General features: G+C 46.9%; 1 protein-coding gene across 1 annotated transcript in view; it reads right to left on the reverse strand.

Annotated features, from left to right (window-relative positions):
- The window catches only part of LOC118795672 (RNA polymerase II elongation factor ELL-like), a 31,376-nt gene extending 8,296 nt beyond the window's left edge, over nt 1-23,080 (reverse strand). Inside the window, exons 1-4 of the mRNA XM_036554330.1 lie at nt 22,706-23,080; nt 6,225-6,269; nt 1,403-1,524; nt 647-810 (exon numbers count right to left, since the gene is read on the reverse strand). Of these exons, the coding sequence (XP_036410223.1) occupies nt 647-810; nt 1,403-1,524; nt 6,225-6,269; nt 22,706-22,840 (466 nt within the window). The 5' untranslated portion in view covers nt 22,841-23,080. The remainder of the gene's footprint in view (nt 1-646; nt 811-1,402; nt 1,525-6,224; nt 6,270-22,705) is intronic.
- Nucleotides 23,081-23,895: the final 815 nt, after the last annotated feature.

Below are 23,895 nucleotides of genomic sequence, written 5' to 3' on the forward strand. Positions count from 1 at the left end.
TGTGGCTCAAAAACACAGCAGGAAAGACTGCACAAACCATATAAATATGTATCTCACGCTATACAGATATAGAAATGCATATACGCACTACAGAAAGAGAGGAGCTGCACTCTGCACTCACACCATGCCATCTGCAGCACCCTGGCTAGCAGTCCTCAGCTCCATGGGAGGTTCACCACCCTGCTAATGCCTTTTCCATTTCACATTTGGGATTGACAGCCAGACCAGCACATGCTGACCCAATGTGTGTCAGCTCGTAAGAGGGCCCCTGACAGGGTGACTTGTACCTTCAAACAGCGGTTCCGTACAGGTGGAAATGAGGCCGTTTCCGCGGTGACTCGTCTCCGTGGGCTGTCCGTGTCACACAGAGCTAAGTGCAGTCCCCTGCCACAATTGAGTCTCCCGCTGTGCACCCCACCCCCCCACACCAATATTGTGAGCCCACGACAAAAACACCACCCTGCTACGTCTCCTTTTCACAAGTGAAAATGTGACACACATCACGCCCCACAAGGTTTCCTCTTCAGCCTCAAACCCCGAATTAAACAGGTGATGGGCCGGAGGTCTGCCGAAGGGGAGTCCCGGCGCTAGGAGCGGCCCTGCACACGTCCCGCAGACAGAGCGAGAGACAGCGGGCGTCCCTTACCCACAAACCTCCCGCTGGGCTTGATGACGATGGCGCCGCGGCCGCGGTTCTCCTCCTCCGCCTGGGCCATGCTCTGCCGGGCCTTCTGGTACGAGTCGTCCGTGGCGCACACCGTGATCTTGTCTTGGATCCCGGCCAGGCAGTCCAGCCGAGCGCTGCCGTCACTGCGAGGGGGACGGGGGCAGAGGACAGGCATTCAGCACACTCTGGGTGACAGCACACACCCCCCCCGACCCCCCCAGGCTGACAGCGCTCTGCAGAAACACAGCTCGAGCGCTCAGGGCCCACCTTTGATCAATGATATTGAACCAGTGCCACTTTATTTCCACTCTAAGCCAAGTATGCAGAAATAAGGAAAACTGCAAGCCACTAGGGATCTGGACCCCCCTCGGTCCAACTGATAGACCGGTCAGGTCAATAAACTGCATAGGAGAACAGTAAAACGCTGTGTCAGAGCACAGGACTGACTCACACACCATGTTTACATAGCGTGTGTGCGTGTGTGTGTGTGCGTGTGTACATTTCCAGTTCACCCGTGTTTGTCTGTACTCGCCCTATATGCCCTTGTGTACCTGTGTGTACCTGTCTCTGTGTGCAGGCTACTTGTGTGTGCCCAAATGTATATGTGTACTTGTGCGCTTGTGTCTGTGTCTATGTAAGTGTGTGTGTGTGTGTGTGCGCGTGTGTGTGTGTGTGCCTGTGTGTGCGCACGCGCGCGCTTCCATACGCATGCTGCTCCCCAGGTGGCTCCCTTACCTGGCCGTGTACTGCTGGATGCAGTCGAAGCTGCCCTGTGGGTTGTCCCTCCCCACATTGGACAGGTCAAAGGCGAACGTCTGCACCTCGTTGGGGCTTTCCGACCGTGGTATGGTGATTTTCTGCAGACAGACAGGAGGAGGAAGCAGCAGTCATTTCACAACACGGGAAACACTCCTTCGTCTCTCATTCATTCAGAAGATCATCCAGAGTCAGTTTCTGTGGGGAAGGAGAAATCAACCCCCTCTCTCAGAAAGCAGAGGTTCAGTTCAGCTGTGAAACCATACCTTCAGAGGCACAGACACACTCACTTTATAATCACATCGAGGACAAACGTACATTCTTTAAGTGCACCACCAACCATGCCATTTTTTTGAACCAATTAACCTCTGTATGATTAAAGGTACTGTACAGTGATCTAATGCACGAGAGTGATGTCTGCCACCATTATTCACCATTATTCATCTTCTCATGACTTGCTGAGAAACTCTGACCAAAGTGCCGCTGTGCACCACATCAGGAAATTCAATACTTATAGTCTATAAAACTTATAGTCTATATCTGTAACTTTTGAATGTCTGAATCTCAGTTACGGGTTGCCCTCTCAGCCAGCTGCTGTACCTTTGGCCTGGCTGTACCCAAAGCAAGAGCAGCTGGTTTTGGCCTGGGGGGGGGGGGTCTTACTCAGAGACCACAGGACTGCAACCACTAGCAAATCCGCACCAATAGAATTCCTGTTGGCTCTTCTCTGCTAAATATAAAGTTAAAAAGAAGGTGTACCCGAAATGTAAATATTTTTAGGCTCAATTTCACAAGGATAGAGGAACAAATTTACATTTCAAAACATTCCCAAAACTGAAGGGAGGATCACGGACTGGCTCCCAAAAATAGCCACGAAGAAGAAGCGTGTCTGGGATGAACTTTGCTACCCTGCTGTGCTGATCGTCAGGACACGCACAGACGCACGCGGTTCACCTGCTGAGTGACGCGAAACGGTCCAGAGTCCAGACTGCTGGAGACACAGCCCGTTCACCCTCACCCTGCTGCAGCACCACAAGCAACACTTCACCTCTCTCTCACACCCCTTCTCCACTGTAGAGATGCAACCAGGCTGGCTCATTGAATCCCTTTTTCATTGCAGATCTGGAACCAGGCTGGCTAATTATACCCCTTTTCCACTGCAAAGCTGGAACCAGGCTGGCTCGTCACACATGGGGATGAATCAGCCCTGAAAATGAGCTCTGTGCAAAGAAGAATACAGCCCTGTGTCGCGGAGAAAAAGGCAGCCCTGGTGGGAAATCCTGGGAGTTTTAAAGGCACAAATAAAGACACCTTTTTTATCTTTCAAAGGACCACGAACTCTGACAGTTGATCACATCACGCATGTTCTGCTTTCTTGGGAAAACATCCTTTCATACAGGAACTACAACATTCAAATTGTTCTTTAAATATAACAGTCCAACTGGCACACGGCCATCAAATAGTTGTTTAACGTTTGGAATTCCTTGTATGATGATATGAACCCGCAAAAATCCTCCTGCCACATTCACTGAGCTGAGCTCTGCAGATTGCATACAAGCAAAGCATACAAAACTGAAATATAACGCGCGAGTAAATAAAGTTGGAATAAGTTCCACTGTATGTTCAGTGCAAAAGCCTCACGAGGACACGAAGGTGCTCCAGGTGGAGGGGAAGTGGGTGTGTTTAACACAGCGATGCGCAGAGGCCGCATGGCTGGCTGACCCCAGGTCAGTGCAGAGTGGTGACTCATAGCTCTAACCCACCCTGCAGCCGTGCGGCTTCTGCTCAGCAGATCACTGATCACCCCCTCCCACACACACACACACACACACACACACACACACACACACACACACACACGCGCACACACACACACACGCGCACACACGCGCACACACACACACGCGCACACACACACACGCGCACACACACACACGCGCACACACACACACGCGCACACACACACACACACGCTCAACCACACACACATACCCCATACCCAAATACCCACACTCAACATCATTAACCACTCTCTCTCTCACACACACACACACACACACACACACACACCCAGTCAACCACATAACCACTCACACACACAACCACACACTATCACACTCAACTACGCTCACACACACACACGCACACACTTAAGACTCAAACACATACACTCATGTGCTCATACTCTCATAGACACACCCTAATACACTCATTCATTTTCAAGACACTGAGCACACCCCAATGACTGGACTTTATAAACAAGGCAAAATGTTTTGCACTGTTTTTTTACTGTATTACTATTTCAACCTATTTTTTCTCATTTCATTTTACAGCATAAGGAATATGTTGCAAAGGAGAATTTAGAATAACAACGAAACAAACACTTGCTCCTCAGTGTTAAAATGCCCCTGGAATCTGATATTCTGCCAACTGACAAAAAAAATACTCATAAACCCAAATGAAATAAAAACAGACAGCTGCACATCACAGCACCGCCTCCTCATTCAGTGAGAGACACGGTGACGGCCTGGGATTCGAGTAGCACCTCCCTCTCACTCCTCCTACACTCAACACTCTCACTCAGGATGCCAGCTCCGCCCCCCACACCACCTACTGCACTATACCATCCTCACACACAAAGCTACTGCGATACACCTCACGCACGCACACGTTCGTCATAAACACAAACACAGTAAGGCATGGAAGGGAATGGTGAAATATTTAAGTATAGAAAAGACAACGTCTGAAGACAGAAATAGAAGGGAACAATTTAGTAGAATATGGCATCATATATGTGAAGCCATATAATTAAAGGTTAGAACAGAAGCGGGGAACAGGCAGGGAAACCACAGGAAGGAGAACCATGTGTACGTGTAAGTGTGTGAGATTGTGAGTGTGTTTTATATGTGTGTGTTGATATATGTTAAAGCTAAGAGTTGTGGAGATGAGGCATGGGTATGTGGGGTTTTGTCAATGTAAAGATGTGATGTTCTGGTGAACTAGTTGCATATGTATGTCTTTTGTTGTTATTATAACCAAAACCCAATAAACATAATTATTAAAGAAACAGAAAAAATGCATAGGCACACATGCGCATGCACACTTTTTTTTGCACTTCATGCAAATACCATTGAAAAAAAATACTTCACACACTGCTGTCATGTTCCTATATTGCTAGAGAGCAGATGGAATTGAAGGTTTATAGCAAAAAAGGCTGCAACCTGCAGCACTCTGATAGCTCAGTTGCTAGTTACACTTCTCGGAACATCAGCCAAAGCTTCCAGTGACATTACCTACTGTTGCAGAGCTTTGCCATTGTCCTGCATAATGCAGCTGGCTAAGGCTGCTGCTGATGAGCATCTCCAACCAGGACCAAATCAGTCATGGGCCCACACTTTCGTGCCAGGCTCCCCCTCAGCTAGTGGCAAACCGTGCACAGGCCAGTGAGTTAGGATAGGCACCGCAGTCGACAGAGGCCATGATGTCACCATGATGTCACTGCGGCGCTTAAAACTCCCACTGTGACATCATCAACAGAAGCCATGATGAGAGTCAGCCAATTCCACCGTCTGAGGGATCTGGGGATCTCTTGTGCAGTAAGATGATTGTGTCTCTTGTCAGGAACTGCACCATGAATCTGCAAGATCTGCAGTTTCGATCCCCTCTCAACCCCTTCACTGGCCTCATTCATTAGGGACTGGCCCAGGAGCCTGACTGCTGGGTTCCTGTACTGTTAAGACTCTAATCTCACCCTGGCTTATCCGAACCGCACCGATTCCCACACAGTCAGACACTTCAGTGCCATGCTAACACAATCAAAAAGCTGTTGAGAAGAGACCAGGTTAAGCAAAAGCACATGGCTGACCAGGGAATTAAAATGCCAACGACTTCTTGAATAAAACCAAACTAAAGGTAAAAAAAGAAAATCCATGAATTTTTAAGAGGTGTGTCAGAATGGAGGTTGGCTTTCAAATCATGTATCACTCTGTCTGTAAGACAGCAATCTGAGTATGCCCAAACAAACACTTTCCAATGGCCCCTGCAGATAGGTCCCAATAGGCTCTCTGCCCCGACAGCTGCCTTCTGTCTGTGGGCATCTCAGCAGCTCTTTGCATGGATGCATTTGAGGTGACACACTGTGGGTCACACTGTGGGTCACTGTGGGATCAAAAATAGAAAAGGGATTCGCAGTTCACGCATTAAAATCATCCTGAAAAAAGCTAACAGGATTTCTCAGATTCAGCTCTGTGGTGGAGAACACTGAGATTTGCTTGAGTGCCTCCATTTTTTTTGTCAGAGACCCAGAGAGGCACGCACACAGCCTGCAACCTGCGGACAGCCCCCCCCAGGATTACACGGCATTTAAAAGGATGCCAGTGGGCATGTCTGAGAGCCCCTGGGGTGGGCGTGTCGGCACGGTTTGCTCGTGACACCGCTCTCAGCACCCTGCGACCCGTGGCGAGGGCCTCCGAGCTGCACAGGTGACACTGAGGAGATGCGTCTGTTCTCCCTGCATCCTGGTGCGCTGTGGTCATGCATGGTGTGCATGTGTGTCCTGCAATGCAGGACTGCACCGGCTACACTCTGCACTGCGAAGTGGCTGTCACGGTAGAAGGAAATGAATGTACAGTCTGCAGTAGCAAAGCAGTCTTGTGAAAGGGGGATCAATTAAAAAAACAAACACCAGCACCTCACACACAACATCAAGAGGCTCTGTTTCATCCTCAGCTTTTCACTGTCACTGCCAGTTGGTTGCCAGAGTTAACAGAGTTAAAAGAATCACAAAAAGGCTGTTTCTTACCCCTTGGTTTCCACAGAAACGGATAGTGGGTCGTGCAGACAGTCCCTGTAAGAGAAGAGAAGAGCAGTTAGCATTCAGGATCAGACTGTGGAGACCCTGAGAAGCAGGGCAGGGAGAGAAATGCTTCTCCAAGACCCTAATGAGTAGAGCTATCATGTGCCATCAGTCACTGACTCCAAAGGATCTAAAGAGGGAGAGAGGCTTCCTACTGACCCTGCAGTGAGAGGTGCTGAACCCCAAAGTGTGTGGCTGGACATTAGGCTGCATGCTGAGGCCAACGACAGACCACATGCTGGTTAAAAAGACAACAGGTGAGTCAGCCATGCAACTGACAATCCACGGCAATCACCAGGGAACATTTCTATCTCTCACTCAATGAAAATGTCACCCTTCGCTCAATGGAAATACCAAGTTCTCTGCTGAAGATGGCACCGCATTAGAGACACGCATTTGGATATGTGCGGGCATAACCACAATTGTTTTTGTTGTTCGGAAGGCTTTCCACGTCTGAAATGAGATAGAGTGGAATTTGGTCAAACTCCACTAAACTGAACTCCATTAAAAGCCTTTAACTGCATCTCTTGCCACTCTTAGAATTCACAGCGGCCAGCTCTCTCTCCATTGCAGTCACTACAACTTACTGAAATGTGAAAGCGCTCTTCCTGCTTGCACACGAGAGGAACATAAGTAAAGTTTTATCAATATTTACTGTTGTTTTTTTTGTGTGGAGGAGGGGGACTCACTGTGGCAGGTCGTTAATTCAGCATGTGAGCTCTTTCTCACAGGCTAATCCTGGGCTGCTACACTCACCTGCTCCGGGAGGCACATGTGAAAGGTCTGGCACATGCACACACGCACGCGTGCATCCAGACATGCAGATATGAACAGAGATAGACACATGCACACACATGCATGCATGTGTGCGTTCAGGTACACAGACAGAAACAGACAGACATGTGCACACATACACATGCATGCATAAAAAACAGAAAGAGAGAGACACGTACATACATACATGCATGCATGCATGCATGCAGACACACAGAAACGTGCACACATGCATGCATGCAGACACACAGAAACGTGCACACATGCATGCATGCATGCCTGCATGCAGTCAAACACTGAGACATGCATTCACATGCACACACGCGCGCACACATACTCGGGCCAGCGAAAGCGTGCACGCGTTTCCGGGCACGTGTCGCAGTTCGAAAGGCGAGTAACCCATCCAGGCCCTGCTCCGGCGCTAACCCCTTACGTAACAGCGCTCAGAGAGACGCGCTGCAGAAAGGCAAAGCTCTCTGCACGTGAATCACTTTTAAAATCAGCCCCCGCAGGGTTGGCCTGCACCCCACAGCCTCAGCCAGCAGATGCGCTGCCATTCAAACACACCGTGTTGCTGGGCAGGAAAACTTGCGATGGAAAGCTAAGCGAGGATCCGGCTGCCAGAGCCGCAGATCTGTAGACGGCATCGCATCGCCACGCCGCCGCTAACGTTTTCCCACACGGTGCTCCTACCGCAGCAAAATCTGCAAACCCAACACGCAACCCCTCAAAGATTAGATACAGCGTGCAGATGATGGATTCTGCTTGGTTGATCTGCAGGGTATTGATGAATGACGGGGGAAACAGTCAAGCAGTGATCCTCAGAGGCTGTGGCCAATAAAGGTGAACAGAGTGACCGCATAGAGATCAGATGAACGCACTGTGCTTATCAAAATAAATCGATGCGTCAATCCCCGAAAAAGTACCTAAATGAATGCTGCTGTAGTCATACACTATTAGAGAATCCAGTTTTGCAATTTCAATCATAGCTTTTATTCAGTCTCTCCCTTGCCTACCAAAATGAACTGCTGGAGCCACATCAGAAGGGGGAAAACACTTCCACACTCCTATTTATACTGAATCACATGTTCTCCAAGACAACCACCTCAGAGTGTCAGAGTGTTTTGGAGGAGGGGTGGGGGGTGACATTCCCCCAGAATGCACTGCGTGTGACCATCCTACCGTTAACGTAACCGCCTTGCCACCAAGAGACAGAGGCTTACTCAACACAATGAGAAATAGGAGAGATTCATTTTTAACTGAGCAGAGAAAAGACTGAGGATTGAAAATAGATTTTTTTTTAGGAAAACACCACATTCTCAAAATCATTGTGCTTGCAGGTCAGAGTCCCTGGGCCTGTCGCACACTGTAGCAGGAGTGTACTGTTCCTTTGAGTAAATCCACTCAGAGAGAACACGAGATGTACTCTCCTCGTGTTCTGGTTTTCCACTTCACAGGCAGACGGTGTAATTAGAGAGCAGATGTCTGAGGGTTGTTGTGAAGACTCATGTTTAAAATACATCAATTGCCATGTGTTTGTTAATAGGCAATAAAACGCGCAGAGATATTCTTGATTTAATCCCAAAACTGATCCAAGATTAACGATTTGATGTATGTTGACACTGCTCATTTTCAGTAAGTGTGCTGATAAGAATTCTAAGTGTGAGACAGATCGCATTTGCACTACAATGCAAGAGACTGTACTCTACAAGAAACAGGAACCCAGGAAGACACCACAGTTACCAAACAGTATCAGTTTAAGTTAACAGTATATAAGCCACAGTCTTTTCACTACAGTGTCTTGTTCTTCCATTTCAGCAAATGGTAAGCTCCATATTGCTCAGGTGGTTTTTCCTCTCTGTGTTCGTGTGATTTAACACTAACAGTGTAACACCAGTGATGTGCTGTAACAGTAATGCTCTATTCCATTACAAGCTGGTGCATGAGTGAAAAAGCTGTGTGAAAAAGGGGAACTCCCACACCTGTCTCCATTCGATCGCGATAAACGGCATGGTGAACTGAGAGACTGCAGCACGGCGCTGGCGGGGGGGCAGCATGTGTGACCCCACCATCTGATACAGACACGCGGCCTGCTACCCACAAAAAGCCTAACGCGAAAGCCAGTGTCACGCCAATGCCGACAGCCAACAGATCTCCCAGAGTCGCAACAGTGCGATACCACAGCAGGAAAACAGTGGGAAACCTCATGAGAACTGCGAGAAGAGGGTCCGTCATTACAGCCATGCACCAGCCTGTCAGAAATCCTGTTACCAACGCAACAGACAGGCACTGACGGAACATTGCTGGATGAAGTCTGGGAAAACACGCCCCTCTCCCGGACCCTCCGATCCCACCGAAAATAAAAGACTGGCTGGAGAGGCTCTCCGATCTCTCACTGACCAATCAGATCAGGGCAATTTGTTTTGGTGTGGGATTGTGGGACATATAAATAGCAGCTCTTAAGTGTATTAATAGGCAGTAGCTAAGAGCAGGGCGTTCAACTCTCCCTTCTTCCCTCTGCTTAAAGCGGAAGGGTTTTACGGAGAAACTGGAGCTTTGAGCTCCGGGTTTTATCTAGAAACCAGAGCATTGAGCTCCGGGTTTTATGGAGAAACTGGAGCTTTGAGCTCCGGGTTTTATCTAGAAACCAGAGCATTGAGCTCCGGGTTTTATGGAGAAACTGGAGCTTTGACCTGCTGGTTCGGTCTGAAAGCGCATCAAAACAATCTTTCATGTAGCCCCAGGTCACTTTCACCTCTGCATAGGCTTGGGTCTTATGTCTCTTTCTTGTGTCCAGTGCTATTATCCCTCTATCAGCCAAACACCTAGATCTCCACAGAAAAGGATCTCTGAACAACTGGAAGTTGATCCAGAACACAATGTCACTTATGACATGCACTTGCATGGTGAACCCATGCACCATTGCACAGCTGACTGTCTACATGCACGTCCTTTTCAGTTTTAATTTCCCACACAATGGTGCACTGCCTCCCACAGGCTAGAGCGCATCCTCCACAGGCCCAGAAAAATGTGCATCTGATTTCCCTGAAGATGTCAAGGTAAGATAACCGAGGTTCCACTGAAATTACCCTCCCCATTGCGACTGAACCTGATTTTCCACGTGCTACAGGTCTGACCCATGGGCTCTGTGAAAGACTGCACGCTCGCCACGCTGGCAGGCTGTTCGTTTGAAAAGGCAGCTGACGTGGCAGTATTCTCTGGGACCGGAGACCAGAATGTTCTACAGGCCCGACCCGAGGACAACACTGATCCCGCACACAGCTCCATCACACTGCCATCCAGATTCACAGAGGCAAAAAACCTTCAAATGCCATTAATTAACTAGCACATGCCTTCATCCCAAACCACTTGCACAGCCTTGAGCTGATATAGTGTCCAAATACACAGCTGGATATTTACCTATCAGGTAAATCCAAGTACGCTGCTCAAGGTGATTTGAGAGGCCCCAGGACCCCATTTGAGATTCAAACCCGCAATCTCCTGGCTGACATCACTGCTCCCTCCCTGCTATGCAAAACACCTGCCAGGACCTCTATAACACAGGCCCTGCTGCATCACCAGCTGAGGTGAGCACTGCTGCAAACACACCAGACACGGGGGCGCTTGGGCAGAGATGACTAACACCGATGAAAAACCCTCACGTCAAATTCAACAAAGCTGTGTCTACAATGCACCGAAGGGGCCTAACCCACAATGTGACTTGTGCTCCAAGTAGAAAAAAAAAAACAAAGAAGTGAAAAAACATGGACTACTCAGTCAAGATTAATGCTGAAGGACATCAGTTTATATGGATAATTTGTGCAGTGCGGTCGCAAGCTCCCACGGGTCTAGAAAAATATCTATTTAGTCTTCCTCTGATGGCAATGAAGCCACTAAAACATGGTTTTCCTGCTGAAACCCACCCTAATAACTACTGTCTATTGACAAGCTTGTCACAGACAACAAAACATCAGCCAAAAAGTTCACAAAATTGGAGTTATTCCACAAGTTCTTGATTGGTCAGCTGCATGTTCAGCTTGCCTTACATGGCCAAATAAGACGAGCAAAGGAATGAACAGTAATAACTGTCGAGGAGGTGGTCATGACGGTAACATGGCTGAAGTTTCAGTTGTCCAGAGCGTTAGAGAACCCTAGTCTCCTAACCAAACCGAGCAGCTTGACACCACACACACGCGCTCGGGTGCACACACACACACACACGTGCGCACAAAGTTTTCCCTCCCCAAGTCTGCAATGCAGGCTGTGGAGTTCCTGCCCTCCAATTTACAGAGCTGTTCTCAAACACCCTGTCATACTCATTCTTGTACCCGATTTTACTCTTTCTTCTAACAGTGGTCATTATACTTAGTGAGTAACATAAGCAAAGTAATCATGGAAACACATTTAAAGAGGACTTCCACAACCTTCAGATTCTGCCTACAGTCCTCGCTTCGCCCCTACACTGAACTTTACTCCCCAGACATGTCCTCCAACTCACCAGTCAGTTCAGAAATCAAATTCAGTTTGCTTTGCACAGTTAGATTACCGTGTAAGCACATGTTCCTTTCCCAGAATGCCATGTTCATGCGATACCGCCAGGGAATACTTCTCTAATTGCTCCTGACAGAAAAGTCAGACCTACACAAAAGAGCAGAACAATCAAGAGTTCTTTTCCTTTGCATGAAAAGAGAAAGAAAATCTGATCTATGTATTTTTGAAAGCGCAGACTGTTGCTTCCTTGGCAACAAAAATCAGAGCCCCCCCCCCCCCCCCCCCCCGTCCAGTTCATATGTCAAGCACAATAAAGGCATTAGAGAACCAGGAAGAACAGGCTGTTATAGCAGGTTCACAGTGTTCTTTCTCCGACGACAGAAGACAGCAGGGTCTGGCATTTGGCTCTCAGATTCAGCGTAAATAATACATAGCTCCAGTAATTTCACCAAAGGCCTTGAGAACAAAGGAAAGAAACAGACAACTGCAGCGTCAGACACAAAATGGCATCAAATGGCCCCTCTGCATCATGCTGCGGCGGGCCACTCGTTAAATCTCCGCTCGTTATAAACGGTCAGACCAACGGAAAGGGCCAAAGTGGTGCCAGTCAGTACCACCAAGCACCACAGCAACTTTGAACATGAACACGGGGACTTGCTGGCTTGTGTGGGCACAAGGGAAAAAAAAAAAAAAAACAAAGTTAGCCACAAGACAGGTTTATATTTTACACGGTTCCTGTCCTGGCCGTCTATTCAGAGAAACAAACAAGGAAGTTTGTTCACGCAAGCTAAAAATAGCACTAACTCTTGTCAAAGTTGCAGCCTCCATATTTACATTATCAAGTAAAACACACAAACGACCCAAAGCTGTTAGTAAGTAGTCGGTGCAGCTGTGCTTTCCATGACCAGCTTGTCTCCGATCCTTCTCAATAGCCTCTACCAGCTCTCCTTAAGGCCCGAAACTCTCATCAGCACTGGTTATTCCCAGCAGGCTGTCACATCTGAATGCTCACTGACGAGTCTGAGAATACTGTTATTATATTTTTTCATTATTTGTTAGTTATTCTGGGCTGTTGCGGTAGACACTGGCTGTAGAGGGCCTGGGGCCAGACCTGACACCACACTCAGGCTGTGCTGAGGTCCCTGTTCCGTAACCACCTACAGCGTCTTACACACCACTGCTACTCCTTCACAACTTCCTCCCTGCTCCACTCTCCATTTCTCGTACGTCGCACGGCCCTTTGAACCGTGGAACATGTGGAAATCCATTCATCTATGACTGCCCAGCCCACAGGCCCACCCAGCTGTCTCTCCAGCTGCGTGAATCTGGTCTGGACGCATGCAACAACCATGCATCTCATAAACATGTCACAGGCTAATGTAGGATGGGAACCATGCTGCACTAAGATGTGGTCCTTGCTGCAGAAAGAGTAAAACTGTAGATCCGGAGGAGAGGCAGAGCCAGGGCACCAATGGAACATTCAAAAATCACAATCCCATTTGAGAGGGTGCCAGACTGGAGCAGGACAGACTGTCCTTTCTCAGGCCACCAACGCAGCTCCACAGCAGGAGTGAACTCTGTAGCCCAATGTTTCTCAATCTTACTCCTGGAGCCCCCCTGTCCTGCATACCTTCTATCTATCCTTGCTCCAAACACACCTGATTGAAATGATTAACATGCTCTTGATTAAAGCAGGTGTGCTCAGCTAATCAAAAGAGCCACTGATGAGTTCAGTCAGGTAGGTAGAGCAGGGAAAGATGGAAAACGTGCGGAGCAGGGGGGCCCCAGGAGCAGGATTGAGAATCAGTGCGTAGCCTATATATTCAGAGGGATACAAAGTTTCTTCCTGTGTCAGAACTGAAAGAAGGATATGTTTAGCTCTCCTTACCTTGGTATCAGAACATCTACAGGGAGTGGCCTAGCACCACGTTAGTTTCCTTTCTTGTGTATGGCATTTTGTCAGTTCACTACAGTCAAATCGGCAATCCATTCTCTAAAATGTTCTACAACGAAACCGCTGATAACCAGTGAGAATGCCATGGCAACAACTGGCATAAATCCTATTTTTTAGCCTATGACTCATCAGTAAAATTCATTCCCTTCATTTTCTGCATCAAAACGATGGTAGGACATTATTCCTTACTGTAAACATGAGGTCTCATACTCCTCTTGTTCAGAGCGAAAAAAAAAATCTCACATGCACCATACAGAGATGGCTTAACGTCCATTCAGACAGCTGGACTGATGCACTTCATATCAAGCACCTTGCTCAAAGGTCTGAACACTCAACCTTTCAGTTAAAAGCCCCATTCCAAAAGCCTGGAAGGTACATGACACAACCCCTGCTAGGAGACAATTTTTGACCATCAGTGTGATACCGGAAAAGATCCAGATTTCCTCAATCCTGATGCTGGAGACCAGATATATGTATTGGTTGCTGTTCAAAGTGCTCTTAATCAGTTATTTTGATTTAGTTAACGATTGAAGGCTAGTTTCGATTTTACAACTACTGGCAGGCATGTGCTACAGAAAGGTGTTTCTTTTTTGCATTTTTTCCCCCTTCAGGCAAGCCTATTTTGGAATTTCCAATTTTATATTACACTCATCTCACAGCGACAGCCACTGCATTTGCTCAGGATACACACAGTCGGTGGCTGTTTTGCATAGTCACACAGCCCACTACAGCAGAGTGGGGGGCCACTGGAGGTACAGCGGGAGTCTGTGGTCGTCATCCATGAAACTCACAGGCAGCTGACGAATCACAGGGTGCCTGAGAGTAATGAGGTGAGGAAACCCTGGCTGACCTACCCAACCCCGCCTCCACTGAAAAGAAGCCAATTTGCTTTGCCATGGCGGGCTCACAGTCACTGTGAGGAAATGACACCGGCTGGAAAAAGGTGTCTCTGATGATGTGCTTTCAAATTAATTCAACTTCAGCTTTCTTCAGCTACTTTTTGTTAAAATCCACCCCTTATATTTGGGGCTGCTACCACATCTAATCTTTATTTGTTCCACAGGTTACTGTTGTGTCACCTAAAAATATGAATCTTAAGTCGCCACATATCAGTGTTCATTTTGTGAAGAGGTCCATGTGGAAAAAAATGTCAACTGAAACACACTTAATTTTTCTTTTTGGCCACCTCCAACAAAACATTTCTTTTAAAAAGGATTCCAGCAGATGACTAGCAAATATATGTGAAATTAAAAGCAAACAGCCTGAGCTAAGCAGGACTGAAGACCTGCCCACACTGTGATGCTCTGGTTTTGGAGACACATGAGTCATGACACAGATATACACATGGCCTTTTTACTCAGCACGGACTGTACAATTGAGTGAGGGAACAGTTCTGGAACAGTACTGCTCCACTACGGCAGGTTCTGCAAACATTAGTCTGCCACTTTGCTGTGCTGTGCCTCAGTGAATGCTGGTGATATTACAGCATGCTGTGTGCTTATAGGAAAACAAGGTAATTTGAAATGCTACAGGTGGTTCCAGGAAGAAATTAGCACAAGCTCAGGAACGCGGCGAGCCAGCCAGGAGACAGATGTTACTGGACCTTATCACTTCTGAGGAACACAGAGCGCCGGGAGAGAACACCAAGTGGGTCATGTGACCAACCCCATGAAGGCGACAGACTGTCATCTGCTGACAATGATCAAAAGCCCAGGGGTGAAACAAACTGGCTTAATTCTGGCAGAGGTAGGGTTGGGTCCCAGTCATACTAGATGACATGTGGGTGCATCAGAACACTCTCTCACCCCCGACATTCTGCACAGAGGTTGCCATGGTGAGATGAGCTCAATGTGCATGGTGATTCCAGATTGGGATGGGATGGAAAAAAAAAAAAAAAACAGGAAAAACATTAAAAGAAAAAAAAAAATACAAAGAGGCACTGAGATTGGTTCAACAATGACATTAAGCCCTGGGAATGTGACTGGACTTACCGCAAATTTATGAATCATCTTTATCAATGGTGTGTGCTTGGATTGTCCAAAATATCTTTCCCTAGGGTTCAAAGTGTTACTGACCTCTTCCAATGAACAGCACTCAACATGGCCATGACTATGATGTTGATCATTGTATGCTTAAACTTAAGTTCAAACTTAACTAATGTTACATAGCCCAGTTTGAACTCTTGCTGAAGCATAGCACACATGGAAGGGCTAAGTACACTCCAAGCAATAAAAGTGTTAAACACCAAATCAGGTAATGACAAGGTCATGTTTGCAGAACAAGCATAAAGTCTCTTAATCATGTACCATAAAAGTTTAGGGCCTAATTGAACACTTAATCACCATTGTCAATATTTTTCTCTCCAAAAAAGTATCACCTTCTGCCAAAGCGTGCTTCTATCCCAATACTGAGCAACTCCACCTAGGTGCACTCGAGATACTCCACTTAGGAGAAAAAACCAAGCAAAGAAGAGCCAAATTAGCCTTAAGGCCTGAAGATGAGTGGGTGGAGCTAACAGCCACGGGGAGATGACTGGCAGATGGAAGCGGTCAGCCTTTGTGAACCCCATAGCTTGTGAACGTTGCCAGCCTGAGGACAGCCGGAGCTGAAAGGCAACCGTTTCCTCCTCTGATCGATCTGCAGCGTCTTGCACGGCTGGCTGGAGACACCAGCTCTGCAGAGCTGCTCTTTTGAAGGTAGCAGAATGGCCTGCCTCTCAGAGGCACTCAACGGCAGCACGAGAGGATTTCACACCCCAGAGAACAGGTTTGGTTGGTCGTGACAGGCGTCCTTTAGAAATCGGCCCCTTCAGGACTGGCTTGGTGTAAGTGCTCTGCACAATTCTGTGCATACAAGGACAAACTCTTGCACATCTTCCAAATAGTTCTGGACTTCTCCTCAGAAAATGTAGGCCTAACAATATGCTTTCCAAAATCCAAATTAGATAAATGTTAAAAATAATCACTGAAAGTTTAACTACTGATATTTCCTTTCTCAAAGAACAGCCCTACACACATGTGGAGTCTGCATGTGAAAGGGACAAGGGCCCTGCCCCACATTCCCAAGGCAGAAAGGTTAATCTGCCACCCAGCTCACCTCGCCCACAATAGAAAGGATGTGCTAGTCACATTTGGCCCTCTGATCTAAGCGAGCTCCTTAAGGTGGATCGGAGCACTGGCACACATCCACCTTGAAAGAGCCGGCTGGAAGTGAATGCCTCCATCCCATTGTGACGGACAGAACTGCATTTGACCATCACTGTTGGAAACAGACCTTGTCTACATAGTCCACAGTTCCCTATTTCAAAAGTTCTGCTTGTAATATGTCTTAATGAGAACATGAGGCATGATGCTTTCAGATATTAGGCAGATCTGATCCTGGTAGGTTTTGCAAAGAGGTAAGACGCTGAGGTTCCAAGTCCCAAAAAAGGTGGCCCCATGACGAGTTAGGAGTTCAAGCAAATCGCAGTGTTTTGATGTCAGTTTGATGTTAGGCTACGTTGTGATTGACATATGGTAGCTCCACCCATTCTCTGGTTGGTGGAGCCTTGCTCGCCCGTCAGTTCAGAGGGCAGTCTGTCCTCGCTCTCTGGGGCTTTGCCATTTCCGCCCATCTCCTCTGAGCCCCAAATGAGTCGCTGCTGCCAAATAACGCAACAGCACTCAGCGGCGTGATTCCCGACAAAGCCCACGTCACTCTGCGCCACTTCCCCCCGAGAGCCAGAAAGCTGTCGTAACAAACGCGATCCCAGACAATGAGGACAACCGAACAGATTATAACGGGAAAAAGGAAAAAAAACAGATGTCTAGTTTGTGAGGCTCCTGGGATAAGGCGGCAGTGGCCAATTGGACACATAGGCCAGGGATAACTAACAGTGCACTATCCACGCACCCCTGCTGTTTCTGTGTGCCTGCTCTTCCTACTAAGGGTACGCCACACAGACGGCAAAGTTCCCACTTTATTTGCTGCTCGCTTCCCCTCAGAGCTGAGAGAAAAAAAAAAAGGCAGCAGGGTAAAGCAAGCGCACTCAGATTATTTCTGGAGGATTCTGGCTTTTTGAAGGGAGGATGTGGGCTTCGCAATCAAGGGAACAGCTTCCTGATCAAAACCGGACATAACAAAACCACCCCCCCCCACCCGAACCACTTTAAGTTTGGTCAGCATCTTGGGTTGCAGCTTTGCAGAGGATTATTAAAGAGAGCAAGCGGCATCTCTTCCTGTTTTAATTTCCTTCCCCTCAGCTGTGTGCTGTTGCTGGGTTCTTGGCTCTGATCTTATTTTGATGCTCTTCCTGTGGCTGTCTGCTTGACTGACATCCTGCTCTGTGAGGACTTCAGCAACACGCAAAAACTCACATCCCACATGGACTTTATTCATCTGTCTGTTGGGAAGGCAGTAACCTGCACCCTTTTTTATAACATCAGTGGAGACATACTGCTTAGGCTATTTGAAGTAATGTGCTAGTGTATTTACCTAACACCTGCTTTCTTCTGGCAGCGTAAAAGCTAGGCAGGGACAAGTTTGAAAACTCACCAACCTGCAGCAAACTGCAGTCAGACAAACACATTTCTGACATTTTTACGGTACGATTCGTGAGATTCCTGGTAAAGAAGGTCAACAGTCACAGGCTAAACGTGAAAGATGACAGAGATAACCTCATACTGCCTACGTATGAAGTCTCTGCCTGTGTGTACTCATGTCCTCTTTGAAACAGATGAGTGCACACGCAAACACACAATCTCTCTCTCACACACACACACAGCGCTCAGGTAAAAAAGCTTTTCAAAGGAGAGTGCACAATTCATCAATGGTAGGGCTGCCAAGATGTCTGAACCCTGTGGATACGGAGCCAAAGCCAGGGGGCAGAGGGATAACAGCTCTCCTCCATCACAGAGGAACACAGCCCAATGCTCCCACACCACACAGTGTGCTACCACACCATCCACACTTCCAAACACTCCCACACCACACACTGCTACCTAGAGATGAGTGATACAACCGATGCTCCCGCATCAGGTATGACTACAGGGAAAAAAAAACACGGGAAGAAACCTAATGCCACATATCGGGGATTACTGTCATTGCGCTCAAAATAGCTATTCGATATATTGCGACGGCTATATTGCCCAGCCCTACTGCTACCGCACCACCCAAGCTTCCAAACACCACACACTGTGCTACCACACTATACACACACTTCATCCAACCCCAACCCCACAGCGCAATGTTCCAACACCATGCACTGTCTTACCACACACAGACACTTTACCCAACACCAGCCCAACTCCCATCCTACATGCACAGTTGCACCAATATCCAGCGGACTGCACATTCCATCTTACACAGCACTTCGTATTTTAAATATAATCTATCCAGACATGTGAAAATGAATAAGGCCATCAGGCCACACCCTCAGGCCTGTAAAGACGTGTGAAACATGTGCATCATTTCCTGCATGTACATTGTACTGTGCATGTCCTGTGATCCTCACATTAGAGCCCCCTTTTAGCTACTAACACATGTCACAGATTACAATTTAATTATTTAAGTGATGATTTTCAGCATGTAAACGGGCATATCCTGCATTCATCTTCGAAGTCCTCATCATCTTTTGCATGTATGCCAAGAAGACAACAGCATATGGAGAATTTATTACACGTGTGCACTAAATATATAGAAAAAGCAAATTAATTTTACTTAAACCGTGGATATCTGCAAGTATGGCCAAGCACAACCATGCTCTCATGTTTCATCTGAAGTAAAAAAAACGCGGACTGTGAAATCTTGCATAAACCCAGTCAACCCCCCCCCCCCCCCCCCTTCATCAGGAACTCAATCTGCAAATCAATAAGCAAAGCCCTCCGTCATCAAAAAACAGTGGACGGCGCTGCTCGGACGTATCAATCCAGATCAGCACTCTCCGGGTAGCCGTGAAAAACGAAACGTGTGCCGTTTTTCACCTGACAGGAAAACGAACATGGGATCGGCGTCCGGCGTCACGGGGAGGGGGGGGGGTCCCGCGCTGTATCACGCGACAGCGGCGGGAAAACGAGAGCGAAGCACCGCGAGCTAATCCTCTGAGGCAGTGACGAATGGCTAAGGACACATCTGACAGAGATAAATATGTGTGCGAGCGAGCCAAAGAAAGAGGCCTTGTGCCGACTCTACCTCTGCTCTGGGTTTTTAGCCTCGCTTTTCGCAATGTGACACATTTACGGTTCGACATCTCTCCAGAGTAGCCAACGGGGTATTGCGGCTTCGGGCTCTCGAGCGCGTCCTTGGATTTTTTTTAACACAAGGGGGAAAAAATCCTGGCGATGCATCCAAAATCCATTTTAAAACTTGCTCCTTTTCAAATGCGCCCTCTTGCAACTGTCCACGGTGCAGCTGGCAACATGACACCGTTCCATGCAAATGCCTTGCCTACTCCAGTTTCCTGAGATACCGTTTAATGGTGATAGATGATCTAACTTTGTTTTTTTTTTTTTAGTTTACACGGTACACTGTGAGAAAGCCACAGAGGCACAACGCTATGGCACAAACACAGCTAAAAAAAGAACAAATACGTCAGAGGGGTGCAGACTGGGTTTTTACAAAAGCCAGGCTGACGTGACAGAATTGGAAGGGTCGCCTGGCCCTTTGGCAAGCATGTGCCAGGGTGAAATTTGAGTACGGACAGGATAGATGAACCTCCCCACACAGGACCAAGACTTCAGACTGTCACAGCGCCATACAAATACACCCTAAGCTCTTACTAGTATCCAGTAACACCAAGTCTACTGTCACTGTGCCTTACTTCTTAAGGCTTTCTCTCCACTCCTGTTTCGATGCTGACACTTTTGAGCACCTCATATGATTCCAGGTTTCTGTACACACTGTCTCTACCAGCTAGCTTGTACCTTGTCTGGCCAACTATTGAAACTTGGCCATTCAGCACCTCTATCATTGTGACTCCGTGTATGGCTTTTGCTTGTGTTGTACTCACTTGTAAGTCGCTTTGGACAAAAGTGTCTGCAAAATGAATAAAAGTAATATAATGTAATGTACAATGAGAGTAAGACACATACAATTTTTTCCCCAATCATAAGCATAAAAACAAATCTTTTTTTTTTCATTTCAGCACATAACAGAAACCCAGAAAAAGAAATGCCAGAGACACCTTACATTTCCTTTAAAGAATACTTAAAATGACATGGAGTTTCCCCACTTATAGATCACTAAGGGAGAGACTGTATATGTTTATTCCTGAGTTTCCAGTTTTGTGTCAACGTTCCTTCTACTGCAGCACTTTCTGAAACAGCAGGAGGTTCAACTGTACGGTTCATTTTCTAAGGACTGGTTCCTAATTCCATTTTATAATCAATTTGAAGTGCAGCAAGTAATATAATCTGAAAGAATTTAAGGTGATTCTGGGTTCAGTGCCTGCTTATAAGCTCCTACCGAACCCAGTCTCAGGACAGTCTAATGGCAACAGCACAGACCAAATAACTAGCTTGTTAAGACAGGATTGGGAAAGAAGACCCAACACAGCCTGGCATAAGACCCAGTTCAAGCAACACTATCATTAGCTGAAAAGATGTTTCTGTGTTGCAGCTTTTTGGATTCAACTGGGACGGCACATTGGAGAACTTGTTCTGATTTTACAAAAGCAGTACATGTTGCTATAGTCGTGTAAGCTTGTTTTTTTGTAACTGTAAGCATAGGATTTAGGTCTGGTATTCTATAAATATCTGGTTAGACCGTGTATTAAGTTTCGATTTTACATGACCTACCCGAAAAAAAATACGTGTGTTCATGTGGGCCATCTGACTGACAGCTCTCAGCACCCACAAGACATTAAGAATCTACGGCTACCATTACTCCATCGGATTAGTATACTTGACAGCTTGCTAACGTAACTTCTAACTTTTTCCAGTTACCTAGACCTTAATACCGAGGTAGCTCCGCAGGTATAGAGCTATGTATGTAGGCTAGAGAGTTAGTCAGTAGGAAAATTACGTTAGACTAGCAAACGTTAGCTAAAAATACCTGATGGCCACAAACTGCATCCTCACCGGAAATCGAGTTATCTAGACAGCCACAAAGGTCGTGGCAAGTGCACTGCTGTCTGAAGTCTTTGAAGAGAATACCTGTCCTGCCAGGCTAACCAGTTATCCTGGCGAGACACAGAAACAACCGGTATTAAAGGTAGCCAGCTAGCAAAATCGGGCACTACACATTAAGTCTAACTTGCCAACTAGAAAACCAAATGATTAAAAGTGAGCCACTCTTTCCGGTAACTAGGTAGCTCCGTCCTGCTTCTCCTCACAGGGCAGTTCGGTTGCTTGCCAGACTTTTATTTCTTTTATAAAGGGACCTCCCTATCTAGTTTATCGTTTGCTGACTGTGAGCAGAAAACCCAGTCAACCAAACACATTTCCCATTTTTATTCTTAATCGACTAGCGGCTGGCTACGTGGCCAGCAGCTCGCCGGATCGCCGGCTAGCTACAGTTTGCTTACATTTACCTTGATAGCCTTAGTCAACTGGCTAGCAAGTTAACTAACATTAACTAACCTGTAGCGAGGTGACTAATTTACACCGACAATCTCTACGTCTAGGTAATGTTATTAAGCACTTCTATCACAACGTTTTACCATGTAGGGAAAAAGTTCTAACTATCTAATCAGTTATAACAGGTTAAATACCTATTTGGCGACCACTCGTTAGCTACCAATTTGGTGAACACTTTAAATAGCGGAAACAGACACTTTAAAACTGTCTCAACTGGCTAGCGTTTTAGCGATCTAATTTTGTTGGGGTTTCTTTTCACGCTGTGCCCAGCAACCCTTTCAGGCAACCTGGAAGTGACCTCCGAGTTTAAGTTAGCTAGCGTCAGGAAAAGCACTTGTTAATCTAGCAAGCGACCAAAAAAACAACTACTAAAGCGCTGCTTTTGGTGGAGGGGCTTATTGCTTGACAATCAAGACAGCTGACTGGCTACCTTTTACTGTAACACTCCACTAGCTTGAGGCAGCTAACTACCTACACCAACGCTGCAATCCCGAAAAGCATGTTAGCTGCCTAACTAGCTAGTTAGCCAGTCTAACAGCTTGTGAGACAGCTCGGTCACCAGCTCGCTAGGCTGGCTAATTTAGGCAACGTTACCGCAGCTGTTACAAGTCGTAATACCAAGTTTGAAAGAGCGCGAACTCGCAGCTCTCGTTTACCTTGTTGCTCTGATAGCCCTCGATGGCTCGCAGCGCGCTGTCAGTGAGCTTAACGTGAAAGACAGAGACATTGCTGCCATTGCTCAGTCTTCCACAGGACAGTCCATAACACTGGTCCTCCTTCAGTGCCGCCATCTTGCTACCATTTCCACCACCACCACCACTAGCCTCGCACGCCGCCGACGTTTGAGCAACAAAACTTCCTTTGGTCTCCAATGAATATTCACAAGGCGTGAGGTGCGTGGAGGACGTAGATAGCTAGGTGGGTGGCGCTTTATTTGTGGCTTCTGATGGCCACGTCTCTGTGCCCACATTATTTGCATGCATCCGTGAGCCTGCATATGCATGCACTGTGTTAAAGAAAGGATGCTCTTTGCACTCAGGCTGAAAAAGAACCATAGGCGAGCTTACGTGATATCATTGGCTTCTACCTGAATTCTGTAAACTCTCTAGATGAGGGTTTATATTGGACTCTGCCTAAAATGCGAACATATATGAGAGCAAGAACTAAAGAAGGTGTCCGTGTCCATCTCCTCCCCAAGAATTCTGTTACCAACGACGTAAGCGCCTCAGTCTTGAGTGTGTTTTTATCCAACTTATTGGGTTCTGGGAGGGGGTTGGGTGGGCTGAGAGGTACATTCCTGCCAATTCGAGCACTGACGTCTTCTTAAAGGGGTTACATGCCTATTATTAACAATAACATTAACATGTTAAATTACTGTCTTACCCAACTAGATACACACATAAAAAGTAAGATAACATATTCATTTAAACATTGCACATGACCTGAAATTAACGGATGTTTCGGATTTTTGTTTTCTGCAGGTAATGGTATGACTAAATTTACTGACAACCCACCTGCTAGATGATGGGCACGCACAACAGCTGAGGGCGGATGTTGCCTGAAAGTGACATCTTCCTTGTGAGTTTCTCTTCAACACAGGCAAAGACGGAACTGAGAATCTAGAGTTGTTTTTGACAGCATGAAACTGACCAGAGAACATAATCAAAATTTGCTGAAACCGAAAACAGGTGTTAAGGCCCATTGCTTCAAAGCCGACTTTCACTTTTGGCATGAAGTGGCAATGTCTTAACTACCAGGTAGAAGACAGATGGTGTGGCCCCAGCATCATGTGGTCCTCCACTAGCTTCATTTGACAAATTCTGTCAGGAGTTTCCTTTGGAAAGTC

Source organism: Megalops cyprinoides, chromosome 20 (assembly GCF_013368585.1).
Source record: "Megalops cyprinoides isolate fMegCyp1 chromosome 20, fMegCyp1.pri, whole genome shotgun sequence".
Taxonomy (NCBI): domain Eukaryota; kingdom Metazoa; phylum Chordata; class Actinopteri; order Elopiformes; family Megalopidae; genus Megalops; species Megalops cyprinoides.